The sequence below is a fragment of the Podarcis erhardii genome, assembly GCF_964252035.2.
Source record: "Podarcis erhardii genome assembly, chromosome: 17".
Lineage (NCBI taxonomy): Eukaryota > Metazoa > Chordata > Lepidosauria > Squamata > Lacertidae > Podarcis > Podarcis erhardii.
Genome location: NC_138515.1, coordinates 32,098,022 through 32,116,849, shown reverse-complemented (window position 1 = coordinate 32,116,849; position 18,828 = coordinate 32,098,022). Strand labels below are relative to the sequence as shown.

The window sequence follows — 18,828 nt, the reverse complement described above, 5'->3', positions numbered from 1 at the left end:
TGTTGTGTTCTTAAAATGATCTTGCAACTCTTTTTTTTTTTTTGAAAAAATAGAACATCACTTTACAAATGATAGGGTTTTTTCTTTCTGAGACAGAAATAGCTTGATGAATAGAAAGTGTTGGTATCTTGAAATAGTCCCTTTAGGTATAACAAATGAGATTTTCTCTTAGAATTGGTTCTGAAGCTTTTCAATATTAGTCATATTTCTCTATTCTTCCTTCACCTGCTATTTCCATTTGAACCATTCATTTTAGCATCTATAGGGAGACTTGGCTGTTAAGAGGTTTGGGGTAGAGGCTTGTACTAAGTGACATCCTGTCCTGATGAAGTCCCAGGCCTTCTCTACTTTTCCAAGATTTTTTTTTAGCAAAAACAGCTGAGATAACCTCAGGCTTTCATTCATACTGTGCAGTTTAGAAATGTGCTTTAAAAACAAAAAAAACAGCTTCATCAGGTCCCCCAAACTTGTGGAGCAGATTTTAGGGGCACACAGAGTGCTGTGGGGAGTGGGGGGTGGGGAGAGGTAAGGGAAGTAAGGTTTGCATGAGTGGAAGTCTGTTATGCAAGCTGAATGCCACAATTTGATACCTGACCCTCTAGAATTTAGCTTGTTGTAATTATTATTTATTAAATTTGTTTACCATCCTTCATCCGAAGATCACAAGGTGGCTTGCAACATAAAAATACAACGTGAGAAGACAAATTACGTAATAAAATAAGAACAAAAACAAACCAATAACCCTCCTCCCACAAACGCATTTAAAAGGCCATGGAGCCTCTCTGGGGAAAACATTCCACAAACGGGGAGCCACCACAGAAAAGGCCCATTCTTGTGTTGCTGCCCTCCAGATCTCTTGTGGAGGGGGCATTCAAAGAACGGCCTCATGGTGATGGCAGGGTCAGAGTTGGTTCATATGGGGAGAGGTGTCCTTGAGCTATTGTAGTCCTGAGCAGTTTAAGGCTTCATAGATCAAAACCTGCACTTTGCATTGGGCCGGGAAACTAATTGGCAACCAGTGCTGTCGGTGTAATATGCTCAAACCATCTTGCTTCACTGAGCAACCAGGCCACCAAATTATGCACCAGCTGAAGTTTCTGAACTGTCTTCAGAGGCAGCCCTACTGTGTTGCACTAATCTAACCTAGATGTTACCAGAGCATAGACCACAGAAGTTAGACTATCCCTGCCCAGGTAGGGGGGCAGTTGGGTCACCAACTGAAGCTAATGGAAGGCACTCCGCACCACCGAGGCCACCTGAGCCTCAAATGACAACTACATACCTGTTCCTTCAGAGGGAGTGTAAGCCCATCAGGAGCAGGCCACCTCCCATCCATCTGGCCTAGGGAAACGATCACTAACAGTGTGTCAGTCTTACAGTGGTACCTCGCAAGACGAATGCCTCGTAAGACGAAAAACTCGCAAGACGAAAGAGTTTTCCGTTTTTTGAGTTGCTTCGCAAGACGAATTTCCCTATGGGCTTGCTTCGCAGGACGAAAACGTCTTGCAAGTTTGTTTCCTTTTTCTTAAAACCGTTAATACCAAGGGTGCATTCAGGGGGTGCAGTTGCGACTTGACTTCGAGGAGCAACTCATAGCACGTGGTGTGGCAGCCTTTTTTGAGGTTTTTGAAGACTTTGGTGATTTTTGAAGCTTTTCCAAAATCTGTGCTTCGCAAGACGAAAAATTCGCAAGATGAAAAAACTCACAGAACGAATTAATTTTGTCTTGCGAGGTACCACTGTATTTGGATTGAGCCTCAGTTTGTTGGCTCTCATCCATTTCATTGCCAAGGCAAGATGAGAGTCCAGCACATTCACTGCCCAACCTGCAGATGCAAAGGAAGAACAAAGCCATGTGTCGTCAGCATATTGTCAACAGTGGACTCTAAAACTCTGGATAACTCCATTCAGTGGCTTCCTGTTAAACAGCATAGGGGATAAAATTGAACTCTGATGAACCCCACATTGAAGGGTCTACAGGGCCAGAGAACACTCTCCAAGCATCCCCCTCTAGCAATGACCATACAAGTAGGACCAGAATATTTATAATATAATAATAATTTATTATTTATACCCCGCCCATCTGGCTGGGTTTCCCCAGCCACTCTGTGCGGCTTCCAACTGAATATTAAAAACAATACAGCATCAGACATGAAAACCTCCCTAAACAGGGCCGCCTTCAGTTGTCTTTTAAAAGTAAAATAGTTGTTTATTGTCTTGACATCTGCTGGGAGGGCGTTCCACAGGGCAGGCGCACTACCGAGAAGGCCCTGTAACCTCACTTCTCGCATCGAGGGAACCAGAACCACTGCAAAGCAGTGCTACCACCCATCACCAACTCGGACAGTCGCTCCAGAAGGATACCATGCTCGATGGTATCGAAAGCTGCTGAGAGGTTGGGGAGAATTAACAGGGACATATTTCCCCTGCCTCTCTCCTGACAGAAGTCATCATCCAGGGCGACCAAAGCAGTTTCTGTGACAAAATCGGGCCTAAACCCCAATTGAAATGGATCTAGAAAATCAGTTTCCTCCCAAAGTGCCTGGATCTGGTCCGCAACCACCCGCTCAAGAACCTTGCCCAGGAAGGGGAGATTGGCAACTAGCCGGTAATTGCATAGATTTTTGAATCCAGGGAGGGCTTCTTAAGGAGTGGTCTTACCACTGCCTCCTTCAAGCAGGCAGGGAATACCTTCTCTCACAAGGAGGCATTAATCACTTCCCTGGTCCAGCCAGCTTCCCCTTCTCTGCTAGTTTTTATCAGCCACAAGGGGCAAGGGTCCAGAGCGCAAGCGGTCACCCAGACCAGTCCAAGCATCTTTTCCACATCCTTGAGCCTTACCAACCAAAACTCATCCAACAGAACAGGACTAGGCAGTGCTCTGGACATCCCTTGAGAGCCGTCTGCTCTAAGGGCAGAGTCAAGATCAGGTGCGAGAGGTGCAGGTAACCTGACAAGGGGAAAGGGCGTGGCTGAGCTTGTCCAATCAGCTCCTAGGATGTGGGAATGGATTTCCTGCTTCACATTGGATAAACCTATTGAACAAGATTTTCCCCGTGGCTGGGTGGCTACTTCTGAGGTGGTCTCTATATAAATTGTGTGCATGCCCTGTGTGTCTGGTCTTGCAGGTCTAATAAAAGCCAGAGAAAAGTGGCAGGCAGAAGGATAAAGTAGAAGGTATAACCAGACCTATGTTGAGACATCTAAAGTTGGATGTTTTGGGACCATATAATAGTTTACACCTTAATATTCATGATATGGATGTATGAGATGCTCTGATTCTGATGAAGGCAGCCAGACAATCAAAATTGGCCATCAAATATCTAATGAGGCACAATTTGCCATTTTCCTCCCCCTCCCTTTTTTATTGCTGTTTCTTATCAACTGCTTCATACATAGGGTTAAATGCTTAGTAATGGTCTAGTTTGCCCCTGGACAATTGGGTATTTACTGGTGACTTCTGCAAACTTCTTTTTTGTTCCTAGTGAATCCTGTCTGGGAGCTAAAATGACACTCTTTTTATCTGCTTTTTCATTCAGACCTCCCTCATCCCTTCCTTTCACAGTTGCTTCAAGCAGGCACGCTCAGAACTTTGCACATGCTCATTTTGATAACTTCCACACACTCTGGCTTTTGTTTATTTTCCACAAGGGCAGAGCTTCTGGTCTGTTGTAGAGCACAACACAGATTGTGACCTATCCCTTTATTGTTCTGCACACCAACAGAGACTATAGAATGCAGTTCATGCCCTGAGTCATGCAACCCTAGTGGGTGCCCAAATATTATCCCTGCGCTGCCTGGCAAGCTCAGTGATAGAGACAGATAGAGACATATCCTTGTTATGTAATTTGTCCTGTGGCCTAGAGTTTGAGCTCTAAATGAGTTTACTGTATTGGAAAAGACTTTCAAATTGTCTTCTGAAGATCCTTATAGGGATTCTTTGAAGCAACATCTATTTTGCCCATAAAGGGATTACAGTTTACATTTAAACCAGCATTATCTTTAATTTAACTGTTTAAAATTGTGTCAGGATTTGTGCCAATTTGTGTTTGATAAATAAAATGAAATACTTCTGTTTTTATTAGCTGGATATATTATGCAATGAAGAAATTCTGGGCAAAGACCACACTCTCAAATTTGTAGTTGTTACGAGATGGAGATTTAAGGTATGTTATATTTGTGGTTAACTTGATGCATTTAACTTTTGAGATTAAAGCCTCCAAACAAACTTACTGGGGAGGAAACCCTCCTCCCTACACACACATGCAAAAGAAGTTGACCATGATTGGTTTAAATTAATTTCCATTTTGATACATAAATTGCTTACATTCTACACTAACCTTTGATTGCATTAGCTATTTACTAAAAGCAGGTGTATTATTTTATCTTTCAGAAAGCACCTCTACTGCTACATTACAGACCCAAAATGGACTTGCTGTAAGAACTATTTTGTCCTTCTGGACGGTTTTTTGCAGAGACTATCATCGGGCACCTTCTTAGTGCATCACGCAATTGACCCGTGACACAGACCAGCAGAATTCATTCCCGAGAACAGTAGTGCTCTCCTGTTCAACCACCCTGAATCTTTCTCTGAGGGATGCATTAACCTGACTTTCTGGACAGAAAAATATTTATACTTTTTTCTACAAAAAAAAAAAAAAAAGGATATCGCAACTCGAGAGGACACTACCAGCACGAAGTTTACAGACATTGAAAACACTTCACAGTTCCCTGTGTGTAGCTCAGTTCTTGGTCATCACCTTGCAAAGACGCAAAATAGGTTTAAAGTGTTGTGAAGGAGATGAATTTCGAATTTGTTGCCCCAAGCCACTTTTGTGTTGCTTCACAACGTAACTTAAATGTGGCACATTTTTTTTGCAAGATTTTCTGTCTCTTTATACCTCACGGCCATCTTGTCTGTTAGTAAGCCCCTCCTAGATTATTTAACATTGACAAAGACCTAATGGCTGGCAGTGAATTTCCTATGTTTCACTGTTCGAGACTGTTCTCCTTGGTTCCTTTGCTGATGCATTGGATGAGGTTATCGGAAGACTTTCAGTTGTTTCCATTCGTGGTTTTATCAGTCACATCAAAAGTGCTGAGCATTTAGAACATAGATCTTGCAGAGCTGGGGCTGATATTGGATTGAGGGATTTGCCTTTCAGTAAATGAAATAAGCCATTGGCAGCCTTAACTACTTGAACTCCAGTCTTGTTCCTTTTGAACAACACTCTAATACTAATGCTACAGCACACTTTGGCGACATGCGTTAGTACATTCTTTCTGGTTTCTGGTTTCCCTAGTAAGTCAGTTCTGTTCACCTGGCTCTCTGCTGAATTAACTTTATGGGGGTCAGATTTAGATGGCAATGTGGTACTTCCTGGCCTTAATTATAAATCTTTATTTATTTTTTAATCCAGCCCCCTAGGAATGCATTAGCCCCTCTAAACTATGTAAGTACTGTCTCTCTTAATAGAGGATTGAACAGCTTAAAAAAGGATAAATGCTGCTCCACTTTAAGCAACTTGAGATTTTTTATTTTTAAAGTTTGCGTTCGGATGTGACTTCTGCAAGTTTGCACCACGCACAAAGTGGGTGTGTGATAAACTGCATGCTAGCCTTCATTGGTCAAGGGCATGTGAGGCCCTTTCACCGGGGGCCATTTAAATGGTCCAGTCTGGGCTGCACCCAGTAACATGTGTGCATACTCTCATTGTTGCACGTAACCCTACGTACTGGCATGTTTTCCCTCTCCCACATGCACATACATGCACAGAGGCTTGTGTATTCTTTGCATGTACACAAACCTGCCTTTCCTCCATCAGGCACCAGCTTGGCTGGGACTTGTATTTGTCCCAGGGACTGGTAGGGAAGAGGGTACATCACTTTCCATGATGTTTTGCCGTTTTGCAGTACGCTGCCTTGAGTTAGGTTTCTCCTATCTCTGTTGCTTCAAAATCCGCTACTGGTGGGATTTGGGCTTGACTAGAAGCGCAGAACGGCCAAAGGAATAAGTGTCATGTACAGGTGGTGAGTTTCAGAGAGACCGGCAAGAAGGTCGAGGGGGAGATGATGTTTCCCCCACTTAGGGAGACATGCTTGAGTAGCCAATATGCTTAGCCCATAGCAATTTGCCCATCTTTGCTACTTGTTTTTCTGAGCATTCTTGCTCTGTATTAATGGGTGCAGGTTAATTTTGTGGAAGAAGCCCAGATAAGGGTGCAACAAGGGGGTGGTGTATTATGACATGTGGACCATTTAACAAATCCTTACCAAACGGAAGTCCAAAACAGGTAGTTGCTGGATAACATTGAGATCAAGTATCTATGTTAATAGCATACACTCAAGTTAAAATACTGTTCTCATCTTCTTGAATGGATGATTCTCGCAGCGCTAGACCTCCCCCACCTCTTCAGTTAGGAATTAAGTCATTTCCTTCCCTAGTCCTGATTTTTCTATTGTCATCAACTAGAATTAAAGTTCATCACCCAGCTTCTTTCAGCCATTGTCCTCCTCTATGCCTTTGGCTCCTCCTGTCAGTGTGATAGGAGCCCATCTTTCTAAGGTGAGCAGTGTGGCCTTCGTTACCTCAGATTTTATCATGGCAAATCTGTATAGGTGGAAGTCAAAGGAGTCAATTAGAGGAACGAAGGGGAAATGGGAGCAAGTAGGAAATGTTGAGATGACTAGATGAGATTTGGCTTAGCAGTAGACGGCACTGGACACTCTTTCTGTGGAAAGTCTTCCAGGGCAAGCCCTGTTGAAATGAATGGGCACCACAAAGACTACACTAAACATTAAGGGCACTTATCCTGTTCACAGGAGAATTTTTCCACTCGATAATTTCCCTTAAATTTGTAGCTTCTACTTCTTAATAAGGCCATACTTCTGTGAAAAGCAATTTCCCATTTCACGTTAAGCTATTGCTTGCCATTGTTCAGAAAGTATCTTCCAATATTAAAAATGAAAGCACTGGTTAATGGAAGACTATGGATTTGTGGAGTGTGGAGGACTATATGGGACTGTATGAGGCCCCTGGAAAAAGAAGAGTCTTAACTTTAAGGTTTTCCCCAATTTCACAGGCCATATGGTGCTATCTGAAAACATATTGGCTAACATTGCTTAGTGAGCCTTAAGCTTGGAGCCTTGTCCAATACCCACTTGATTCAATTAATCTTTTAGAGGGTTAAATGACCATATACAACTATTCAGTCTACCTCAGACTAGATACACAGCTGAATTGTATGACCAATGCCATCTTAAAATACGGAATATAAATGTTATCCTGTGTAACTTAAAACTGAGGGATTAAATAGTATCAAGATGCAAACTACAACCCCACAACTCTTGACTGCAGCAGTCTACAGAATCTGTATTGCTAAGTTTCTAGCAAATTTTTGAATCACTTGAATTTGATACGGTGCTATATAAATATATTTAAATATATATCTAGGCAGGTGCATGGAACCAAAGCCAGCAGTTGACACCTAAGCTGGTTTTGCTGCTCTTCAGCGAGTATTTATCTCTGCTTTTATAACAGCCTGATGAAAACAACCTTGGCAGAAAATGTTTGGGTTTTTCTTTCTTTCTCAACAGCTTCTTAGAATACATTTTTTTTCCTGTGGAAACTCAGTTCCTTGGGGTATGTTTGTTCCAAAGACCTAGCTGACTTGTTTTATCAGAAAAAAAACACAACCACAGTGAATACCAACAGAGCAGATCCTTGTGATAGAAATTGTCTCTCTTCTGTGAAGTTCTTAAGGGGCAGGTTGCACAATGATTATGTTGGCAAAACATTCTGTTGATCTTCTGGCTTTAGGTCTTGGAATCATTTTCAGCTTGAGTGGCTCAGGCCACACAATTTGGTTGAATAAGTGATCTATAAAAGTTACTGTGAAGTTGGTTTTCGAGGTTTTTTTCGTTTTGTTTTTTTCAAACGACTGCTTACCGCTGGTAAATAAATGCAGTAAAATTATCTTGTTGCATTATCCTCAGCAACAAAAGAGACGAGCATAACGCAGGTTTATGTTCTCGCTTGGTATAATTTTCTTTTAAAATAGAGAAATCAGAATATATAATATTGAATTTTAAATAAGATTGGGGCAGGGGGGTTAAAAGTTAACTTTATAAAATTATTTATTCTATTTTAAGCATTCTATCTTACTTTTTACCATCTAAGTATTTTTTTGGTTTTGATGGTCCAGCTTTATTTATGGGCATATAAAATGAAATTGTGAGATGTTTTTTACAAGCTTCTTCCTTCTTTTTGTGAGGGCCAGATTGGATGTTGTGCTGAATGGGTGGCTGCAACCAAAAATGGCAGCCATGTGTCAAGTCTTCTCCCCACCTCTGTAATGTTTATGATTACTTATTTGTGCTCTCCTGCCATTTCACATCTCTTTGCACCCTTCCGGAGGCAGACAATGATATGAGAAATGGTGAACGCTCTTACATGAGGCACAGGTAAGTTGTACTAGATATTATGGAGCAGTAAAGAGGGAGGATACAGCTGTGATAATATATGACAGCAGCTGCATATTTAGCGTAATATTTAGTTTGGCCCCTTCTTTGATTTTTTTTTTTTTAGTATGTTTTTGTTTTGTATGGATAAAGAGCATTACTTTATGCTTTTTGTGCAATAGGTTTGAAACATGCTTCTGTTAGGCATAACTTTAAGATTTTAAATGTAGCATCTACTAACCACAGATCTGAAAAGGAATGTAGGTGGGTTTAAGTGTACATTCAAATGGGCTCTTCTGTTTTTTGTTTTTCCTTCCTTCCTTCCTGGGATTCTTAAGAGTGACATTTGGGAGTTGTGTCTGTGTGAAAGAACTACCTGTCAGCAATATTTTTTGACGAAAAGATTTGGCAAAAAACTCTTAAATGTAAAATGTGGAAGAAATCGGCAAGACTTGCAACCTATCCGAATCTTTTTTTGTGTGCCATTAATATGTCTGGTATTGCTCTCCTATTTGTATACCATTTAACCTGGAAATATTTATTTCTCAGTGGTTGTGCAATGCTCCAGATGCAAACTGTAACCTTGGAGGGGAAATGCAATCATTTTAAAATATCAGATTTCAAAATATGATGGTGCTATTTTTCCCCCTCACTAGGATTTGAGCCTTTTGAAAGCTTATCTGGCTCATTGTTTTCATAACAATCTAATTAGTCTTGGGAGATTCACTGTCCTGTTTCTTTTCCAGTGGATGACAACTCTATTAGCATAGCCTATTTGCAATGATTTGAAACTGAGCTGTAAATTTAAATGCAACAGGAGAAAGCCAACCAGTTTGTACATCTACACAATAACTTTGATAACTTTATATTTTAACCAGTACATAAGAAATGCATTTACTGCAGACGGTTAAAACTGTATTTTACAGAAAAAAATCTGTTTCTGTATTTCCTCAGGTAATTGCTCCAGTTTTAAACACTTCACGTGATACCTTAACTTAACATATATACACGTGCCCTCCAATTTCAAATGTAAAAAGATGAGGTGCGCAGGCAGACGCCATTGCATGCCAGAATTGCAAGTGGACGTATTCACCCTATAGTCAAAATGTGCACAGGAAATGCAACCTTTTTAGCAAGATGCATACTGCTGGCTTAGAAACGCAGTTTCTGCTTTAAGTGGAAGTGGTGGCTGAATGCACATTCTCCAGGAATTGGTTTCTAACCCTAAAAACTGGCTGCTGCCGTTTGAATTCCTCCCCTCTTCGTTGAGCACAAATTGTGCCCTGGAGGTGACTCACAAAGGCCAGGGTTACCAGGTCCTTGCGATCCAGGGTTTCTGCTGAGCAGCTGCAAATTGGCAGAGAAGATGGAGATCTGCCGCGGAGGAAGCAGGGTGTTTGTGTGTGCTGCTTAACCATTTCCCTTACAGACCACTTGCCTCCACAATCCTACAAACATGCTTCTGGAACCCTGGCTGGGGTGAAGTGGAGATTGCGGGAGGAAAATGGTGCAGGAAATGTTAAGCACTTTCTCCCACCTTACTCCTCTGCTGCAGTTGGTTCCCTTAACCCTACTGTTTTGCAGCTCTGTGGCAGATCACGGTTCCAGGCCTTGTTCTGTTGTTGAATGCGTTGTTCTAACCACTGCACCTGTCTGGAGTTCTGTGAATGCCCATGAGCGTTGAACCTCTCAAAGCTACGAATGGTTCCTCCTCCTCCTAATGTTTTGTGTGAATGGGCACATTTACTTGGGTGAGGAAAGTTACCTAAGGTGCACTGTGCACACCTGCTGGGCTTCGGGTATTGCAAAATGCCCTATTTAAAAAGGCAGCGATAACAGCCAAGTGACAGGGCAAGTGTCAAGAATACCATTCGCTTGCAACGAGATAAATTTAGGGTTATGGGACAATAAGCCAGTGCAACCGTTTAAGCCTTTATCCTCACTTTGTGGCATAATTAAGTTACTGAAAATTCTTGCCGTATTAAAAACAAATAAATCATATTTTTTGGCTTGGTTTCATTTGAAAGTTTACAATTTTTTTTACGCTTTGTGTTGCTGTGTAACTTTTGTACTATTGGTGGCTAGTTTTTGTCTGGATAAGCCTTTTGGGGGATTATTGCTTAATGTTTTGATTTTATGATAGTGAAGCTTGTATTCAGTGTTCTGCCAATTAATATTATATGCTTGTAATAAAAGCAAAAAAAAAAAAAAAAAAGGCTATTTTTTTTGGCCTGTTTTTCAAGAACGTGAATGTTTAGCTCGCAGAAGGGTAAATCCACACCCCTGAGAATGAAAGCAAGCTGGGCTTGTGTGACTATTGCCAGTTTTGTGTTCCGTAAGCTCTGATAATGTCCCTTGCCTGTCAGGCTGGAGGACAGAGGTGAATGTACCGGTATGTAGAAACTAGACCAAAACCTCAATAGCTGACAGCTATTTCGAAAACTGAAAACTCAATAGCCGACAGCTGGGATTCAGGCTGTTGCACTCAGTGGAAGCTGTGTGGCATGTTCAACTTCCAAGGCATGTTCAAAAACTGAAGCATTTACTTCCAGGTTTACAGCGTTCGAAAACCAAAATGTTCAGCAACGGAGACATTAAAAAACGGAGGTATTTTGCCCCTTGTCCCAACATCACTGCATGTGTCCAGTTCTCAGCACCATAGTTTAATATGCTTGCAGAGGAGAGCAGCCAAGATGATCAAGGAAGGGTCTGGAAACCAAGAGGAATGGTTCAGGCAGTGGGGTATGTTGTTTTATCCTGTTCTGGAGGGTAGGACTCAAACCAATTGATTCAAGTTACAAGAAAGGAGATTTCGACTAAACATCAGGAAGAACTTTCTGCCTGTCAGTAAGAGCTGTTCAACAGTGGAATGGACTCCTTTGGGATTCTCCTTCTTTGGAGGTTTTTAAGCAGAGGTTGGATGGTCACCTGTCATGCATGCTTTAGTTGAGATTCCTGCATTGCAGGGGGTTGGACTAGATGACCCTCAGGGTCCCTTCAAATTCTTCTATGAGTCTATGAGCATAGCTACCAAGCTGAATGCAGGACACTAGCAATGGGTGGAGGCCCACAGAAGCTTGCTGTTCTACCTAATTTTGCTTCTTTCCTGGAACACAAGAAATGAGATTTGTGTAGAGGGGTCCCCATTCTGCACTGATCTCCTCTCTCTGCTATAGCAGATGAGCAGCTACAAATTCCTGAATGAGAGGGAAGGGCAGGTGCAGGGAACCTGTGGTTCTCCAGATGATGTTGGACTACAACTCTCATCATCCCTGGCCATTGGCCATGGTGACCAGAGCTGATGAGAGTTGGGAGGATGACATCTGAAGGATTCTAGGTTACCTATCCTGGAGGAATTGCCAAGGGCTTGTGCGGCCGCCATCCACAACTGATGAACCGTGTTTGGTACAGCCTTACTGAGAAGTTCATCTAATAGAACAGATTTTTGCTGACCTCTATTTATCTTCTATGGCAAACACTCATTTTTTGAGGGATCTGATTGCTGTGCCTTACATCAGTGCATAGATGTAGCACAAAATATCTTATCCTGGAGCAAAGACTGTTCTTGACTTTGCTTGGTTTGTCTCTCTGCATGCTGCTCTTCAGACTCCTTTCATCTTTTCACAATCAAAGCTGGAAAAGTGTGTTATTGTCAGCAGCGCAGTCCACAAATAAACCTATCAACACCATTAGCAATATTACATCTTTTAGATTTTAGGAGCAATATCTGGTGAGACAAGATTTTCTGAGTGGCCATACAGACCTTCAATGAGACCAGAGATTCCCAAACTGTGGGCCAGGGAACGTTGAAGGTCTCCCAGGGTCCCGAGAGTGGTTAATGTTTCATTGGAGGAAGGGGAGTTACCATTCGCTTTGAAAGAGCTGGTGGTGCGTCCCCTCAAGAGGACCGTCCTAGACTCTGAAATGTTAAGCAACTATTGCGTTTCCGAGCACAGTTCAAAGTGTTGGTGCAGACCTTTAAAGCCCTAAACGGCCTCAGCCCAGTATACCTGAAGGAGCGTCTCCACCCCCATCGTTCAGCCCAGACACCGAGGTCCAGTGCCAAGGGCCTTCTGGCATTTCTCTCACTGTGAGAAGTGAGGTTACAGGGAACCAGGCAGAGGGACTTCTTGGTAGTGGTGCCTGCCCTGTGGAACACCCTCCTGTCAGATGTCAAGGGAATAAGCAACTATGTGACTTTTAGAAGACATCTGAAGGCAGCACTGTTTAGGGAAGTTTTTAATGTTTGATGTTTTATGGTTTTTTTAAAATATTCTGTTGGGAGCCGCCCAGAGTGGCTGGGGAAACCAAGCCAGATGACGGGGTATAAATAATATCATCATCATCATCATCATCATCATCATCATCATCATCATCATTGTTGCCCAGTGGCAAATATGCCCTTTTTGGAGAAGGTGCTTGAGAGAGTACTGACAGTCTACTTTGAGGCATCCTTGGGAGGATAATATCTAGATCCATTTCACTCTGGCTTCAGACCCAGTCATGGCACTAAAACCACCTTGGTCATCCTGGCTGAAGACATCTGTCAAGAGAGAGATGGGGAGATCGCAGAGAGCGTGATCCACCTCTGGGTGAATGTCAATATACAGTGGTACCTCAGGTTACATGCGCTTCAGGTTCCATACACTTCAGGTTAGAGACTCTGCTAACCCAGAAATAGTACTTCGGGTTAAGAACTTTGCTTCAGGATGAGAACAGAAATCTGGTCGTGCGGTAGTGGGAGACCCCATTAGCTAAAGTGGTGCTTCAGGTTAAGAACCGTTTCAGGTTAAGAACGGACCTCCAGAATGAATTAAGTACTTAACCCGAGGTACCACTGTAATTGACTATGGTATTCTCATAGAGCAGCTCAGGGAGGTAAAGGCTGGGGGCACCATACTTCATTGGTTCCATTTCTACCCCCATGACTGTTTCCAGAAAGTAGTTACAGTGGTATCTTGGTTTACGAACTTAACCTGTTACGGAAGTCCGTTCTTAAACCAAAGCGTCCTTAAACCAAGGCATGCTTTCCTATTGCAACGGGGAACTCAATTTACAAATGGAACACACTCAACAGAAAGTGAAACATGTTCTGCTTCCAAAGCAGAGTTCACAAACCAAAACACTTACTTCCGGCTTTGCAGCGTTCTTAATCCAAGTTTGCTGAACAGCTTGGTAGGTTTCTGGATGAAACATCGGCTCTGGATCCATTCCAGTCCGGCTTCCGCGCTGGTCATGGGACCGAGACGGCTCTGGTTGCCCTAACATGATCTTCGTAGACAGCTGGATCAAGGCGGGTTGGGGCTGCTGATTCTTCTAGATCTGTCAGCAGCTTTCGACATGGTCGATCATGAACTCCTGGACCACCGCCTTGCCAACGTGGGGAACCAGGGCACAGTCCTTCAATGGCTGCGCTTGTTTCTCTCTGGTCGGGGACAGAGGGTGGCGCTTGGGGGGGGATTGTCATCACGTCACTCCTTGGTGTGTGGAGTGCCTCAGGGTGCGATTCTCTCCCCGATGCTTTTTAACATCTTTATGCGCCCCCTCGCCCAGCTTGTCCGGAGTTTTGGGCTGGGCTGCCATCAGTATGCTGATGACACCCAACTCTATCTGTTGATGGATGGCCATCCTGACTCGGCCCCAGACACACTGACCAGATGTCTGGAAGCTGTGGCTGGATGGTTACGTGGGAGCCGGTTGAAGTTAAATCCTTTGAAGACAGAGGTCCTCTGGCTGGGACGGGACGATATGGGATTGAGGGGGCAACTCCCATCTCTTGCGGGGGTGCAATTAGTGCCAGCACCGTCCGTTAAGAGTTTGGGTGTAATCTTCGATACCTCCCTCTCCATGGAGGCGCAGATTGCAGCTATTACAAAGGCGGCATTTTTTCATCTCCACCAAGCTAAGCAGTTGGCTCCTTACCTCTCTCGCCCTGACCTAGCCACTGTGATCCACGCGACGGTCACCTCCAGACTGGATTATTGTAACTCGCTCTACGTGGGGCTGCCCTTGAGACTGACCCAAAAACTCCAGCGGGTGCAGAATGCCGCAGCGAGACTCCTTACGGGGTCTTCGCTGCGATATCACATTCATCCGGTGCTATACCAGCTGCACTGGCTCCCGGTGGAGTACAGGATCAGGTTTAAGGTGCTGGTTTTAACCTTCAAAGCCCTATACGGCCTAGGACCCTCGTACCTACGGGACCGCCTCTCCTGGTATGCCCCACAGAGGAACTTACGGTCTTCAAATAAAAACATCTTGAAGGTCCCAGGCCACAGAGAGGTTAGGCTGGCCTCAACTAGAGCCAGGGCTTTCTCGGCTGCGGCTCCAACCTGGTGGAACGCTCTATCACAAGAGACAAGGGCCCTGCAGGACTTTACATCTTTCTGCAGGGCCTGCAAGACAGAGCTGTTCCACCAGGCCTTTGGTCAGGGCGCAGCCTGACTCCCTCCTTTGGCAATCTTTACAAAACTTTAGTTTATGGTTGCCATCAATTTTGATTTTAATTAATTTTTATAATGTTTTTATAATGTTGCACTATTTCAGTGTTGTTAGCCGCCCTGAGCCCGGTTTCGGCTGGGGAGGGCGGGATATAAATAAAATTTATTATTATTATTATTATTATTATTATTATTATTATTATTATTATTATTAAGTTGTTCATAAACCAAGCTGTTCTTAAACCAAGGTACCACTGTATGTAGGAAGCTCCTGTTCAGCACCATGGATACTGTCCTGTAGCATCCACAGGGTTCCACCTCGTCCCCCGTGCTATTCAACATCTACCTGAAACTGCTGGGAAGGGTCCTCAGGAGATTTGGAGTGAGGTGTCACCAAAATGCAGGAGACACTCTGCTCAGTCTTTCTGTTTCATCTGAATCAGGAGAGGTTGAGGTGCTGGACCAGAGGCAGGGATGGGCTGGATGTGAGCCGATAAAATGAAACCGAATCCTGAAAAGATGGAGATGTTATGGATGAAGTTGCACTTCTTTAGAAGGAGCAGGTCCTAGCTTGGGGGCTCCTCCTGCATTCAATGTTGTCCCTGGAGGCTCATATGGTCTTGGTGGACAGAAGGGGCTATTTCCATCTCTGACTGATTCACCAGCTTCAAGCACCTTTTAGACAAGAGACAACTTGGCTGCAGTACTCCATGAACTAGTAACTTTCTAATAATAATAATAATAATAATAATAATAATAATAATAATAATAATTTATTATTTATACCCCGCCCATCTGGCTGGGCTTCTCCAGCCACTCTGGGTGGCTTCCAAAAAAATATTAAAATACTGTAATACACCAAACATTAAAAACTTCCCTAAATGGGGCTGCCTTCAGATGTCTTCTAAAAGTCTGGTAGTTGTGCTCTTTGACATCTGGTGGGAGGGCTTTCCACAGGGTGGGTGCCACTACTGAGAAGGCCCTCTGCCTGGTTCCCTGTAACTTGGCTTCTCGCAGTGAGGGAACCGCCAGAAGGCCCTTGGCGCTGGACCTCAGTGTCTGGGCAGAATGATGGGGGTGGAGACGCTCCTTCAGATATATTGGACCGAGGCCGTTTAGGGCTTTAAAGGTCAGCACCGACACTTTGAATTGTGCTCAGAAACCTACTGGGAGCCAATGTAGGTCTTTCAAGACCGGTGTTATGTGGTCCCGGCAGCCTCTCCCAGTCACCAGTCTGGCTGCCGCGTTCTGGATTAGTTGTAGTTTCCGGGTCACCTTCAAAGGTAGCCCCACGTAGAGCGTATTGCAGTAGTTCAAGCGGGAGATAACTAGAACATGCACCACTCTGGCAAGGCAGTCCGCAGGCAGATAGGGTCTCAGCCTGCGTATCAGATGGAGCTGGTAAACAGCTGCCCTGGACACGGATTTGACCTGTGCCTCCATGGACAGCTGTGAGTCCAGAATGACTCACAGGCTGCACACCTGGTCCTTCAGGGGCACAGTTACCCCATTCAGGACCAGGGAATCCTCCACACCTGCCTGCCTCCTGTCCCCCCAAAACAGTACTTCTGTCTTGTCAGGATTCAATCTCAATCTGTTAGCCGCCATCCATCCTCCAACCGCCTCCAGGCACTCCTGACACTTCAGACTGGATTATTGCAGTGCACTCTATGTGAAGGTGACTTGAAAACTTTTAAGCGGTACAAAATGCAGTGAGTGGATTTCCTGAGGTTTCATTTCGATCTTGTATAACTCTGTTTTAAAACAGTTGCATTAGTTGCCAGCTCATTTCTGGGCCCAATTCAAGATGCTGACCTTAACGTTTAAAGCCCTTAAAGATGTAGGCACCAAAAATCTGAAAGGCAGCATTTGCCCTTCATTATATAGTTTTTGTTGTACACCAGGCTGCCCCTCTTTACCCTGGTCTTTGTTGTTGGAGATATATATTCTTAGGGCTTACCCTATTCTTACGACTGTAATTTGTTTTAAACTGTTTAATATTGTATTTTTAAGTTGCTGCAACTAATGCTGGAGGGAAGGTAATAAATCGAACATCTGCTTACTATCTGAGGGTGGCAAGCGGGTCCCTAATTCTATGAAACCTAAAAATTATGCAGATGAACATCTCAGCCCCTCTGGTTGCACACTCATGTGCCTGGCATGTGTTTTGGGAATCTCTGCATTGATGTAGCAATATTTGGTGATATTTGTTTTTCCCAAATGGTGGCGCTAGTGGGCTACCAGTAATGCTCACTTTCCTGGGATTATAGTGCATGGTTGTCCTTCTGCGGCAACTTTCTAATAGGGATATGCAAAATTCGATGTCTTACATCCGTAAATGCAGGTGTGTAATCCGGTCCATTTCAAACATGTTTCCGTTTGCCTCATTCCATAATTAGTCTTTAGAATTGCACAGGAGACCTGGATTTATAATTTATTTATTTATCTTGCATGTCACTCTCCTTTGTTATAGATTATTTGTCGTGTACCTTCACCCACAAATCAAGCTATTTTAGTCCAACTGAATCACACCCAATTAAATTACTTGAACAATGCAGGGTATAATTTATATTTTATGATATTTTAATGCTGCTTCAGCCTGAATAAATCTCCTGTATATTTTCTAAGTAGTCTGCAAGATGGCAATTGACAAAAACAATTCCTATAGCCTATTATAATGGGTGTAATGAAGTTGGTACTTACAAAGTATTTCAAATTAAGAGGAGGGGCAGGGAAGCATTAGTTTGGAAAGACTGATATGCCAAAGCAATTGTTTGATAGGCCTTGTACCTACGGGACCACCTCTCCTGGTATGTCCCACAGAGGAACTTACGGTCTTCAAATAAAAACATCTTGAAGGTCCCAGGCCACAGAGAAGTTAGGCTGGCCTCAACCAGAGCCAGGGCTTTTTCGGCTGTGGCTCCGATCTGGTGGAACGCTCTGTCACAAGAGACTAGGGCCCTGCGGGACTTGACATCTTTCCACAGGGCCTGCAAGACAGAGCTGTTCCACCAGGCCTTCGGTCAGGGCGCAGCCTGACTCCCTCCTTTGGCAATCTTTACAAAACTTTAGTTTATGGTTGCCATCAATTTTTATTTTAATTATTTTTTATAATGTTTTTTATAATGTTGCACTGTTTTAGTGTTGTTAGCCGCCCTGAGCCCGGCTTCGGCTGGGGAGGGCGGGATATAAATAAAATTTATTTATTTATTTATTTATTTATTTATTTATTTATTTATAGAGGGCTCAAATAAGCTAGCTGGTAAACTTGGTAGTGGTGTACACTTTAATAAATGTAGAAGTAACATTAATACATTAGGTTTTTTGAGAGCACTCAGCACTTCATTGACCGATAGTGCTCCAGCTATGAATGGATTGTGGAAGGTTCAGAAACATCAGGGTGAGGCCATTGCTCAATAGCAGAGGGCACGAATTGCATGCCAAAGATCCCAGTTCCAGTCGTTAGTATCTCCAGTTAAAGGATTCCAGATTCCATACCTGAGAAAGACCCTCTGTCTGAGAGCTTGGCAAGTTGCTGTCACTCGGTGTTGGAGGAACTTGTTCCACCATTTTGAGATTTGTTCTTTGTTGAAGAATGGCTGCTTTTGGTTCAGAAGAAGAGTTTGGATTTGATATCCCGCTTTATCACTACCCTAAGGAGTCTCAAAGCGGCTAACAATCTCCTTTCCCTTCCTCCCCCACAACAAACACTCTGTGAGGTGAGTGGGGCTGAGAGACTTCAGAGAAGTGTGACTGGCCCAAGGTCACCCAGCAGCTGCATGTGGAGGAGCGGAGACGCGAACCCGGTTCACCAGATTACAAGTCCACCGCTCTTAACCACTACACCACACTGGCTCTCAGTGCATGGGAGGCTGCCTTGCACAGGAAAGTCCAAAGTTCAGCCTATGATGAGCGTGTGACACTTGAG

The 18,828-nt window shown here is 43.6% G+C and overlaps 2 protein-coding genes and 1 long non-coding RNA gene across 12 annotated transcripts in view; 2 read left to right on the top strand and 1 right to left on the bottom strand.

The window, feature by feature from the left end:
- The window catches only part of PCGF3 (polycomb group ring finger 3), a 50,294-nt gene extending 41,589 nt beyond the window's left edge, over positions 1-8,705 (top strand). For 9 of the 10 annotated variants that reach the window (XM_081845600.1, XM_081845602.1, XM_081845599.1 and 6 more), the window contains 2 exons: positions 4,086-4,166; positions 4,394-8,705. In XM_081845600.1, coding sequence (XP_081701726.1) covers positions 4,086-4,166; positions 4,394-4,441 — 129 coding nt within the window. In that variant the 3' untranslated portion in view covers positions 4,442-8,705. Of the gene's footprint in view, positions 1-2,444; positions 2,609-4,085; positions 4,167-4,393 lie in introns of all 10 variants that reach the window. The other variant, XR_014152070.1, reaches the window with a different exon arrangement.
- On the bottom strand, positions 54-2,186 carry LOC309332625. Its single transcript, XR_014152257.1, has 2 exons — positions 1,741-2,186; positions 54-1,372 (listed from the first exon to the last, which is right to left on the bottom strand). It is a non-coding gene; the product is annotated as an uncharacterized lncRNA (long non-coding RNA).
- Positions 8,706-13,885: 5,180 nt separating the features above from the next.
- Positions 13,886-18,104, top strand: LOC309332370 (uncharacterized protein). The gene is made up of 2 exons (XM_081845535.1): positions 13,886-15,005; positions 18,043-18,104. The coding sequence occupies exon 1, from the start codon at positions 13,978-13,980 to the stop codon at positions 14,902-14,904; it is 927 nt and encodes a 308-aa protein (XP_081701661.1). The 5' UTR covers positions 13,886-13,977; the 3' UTR covers positions 14,905-15,005; positions 18,043-18,104.
- Positions 18,105-18,828: the final 724 nt, after the last annotated feature.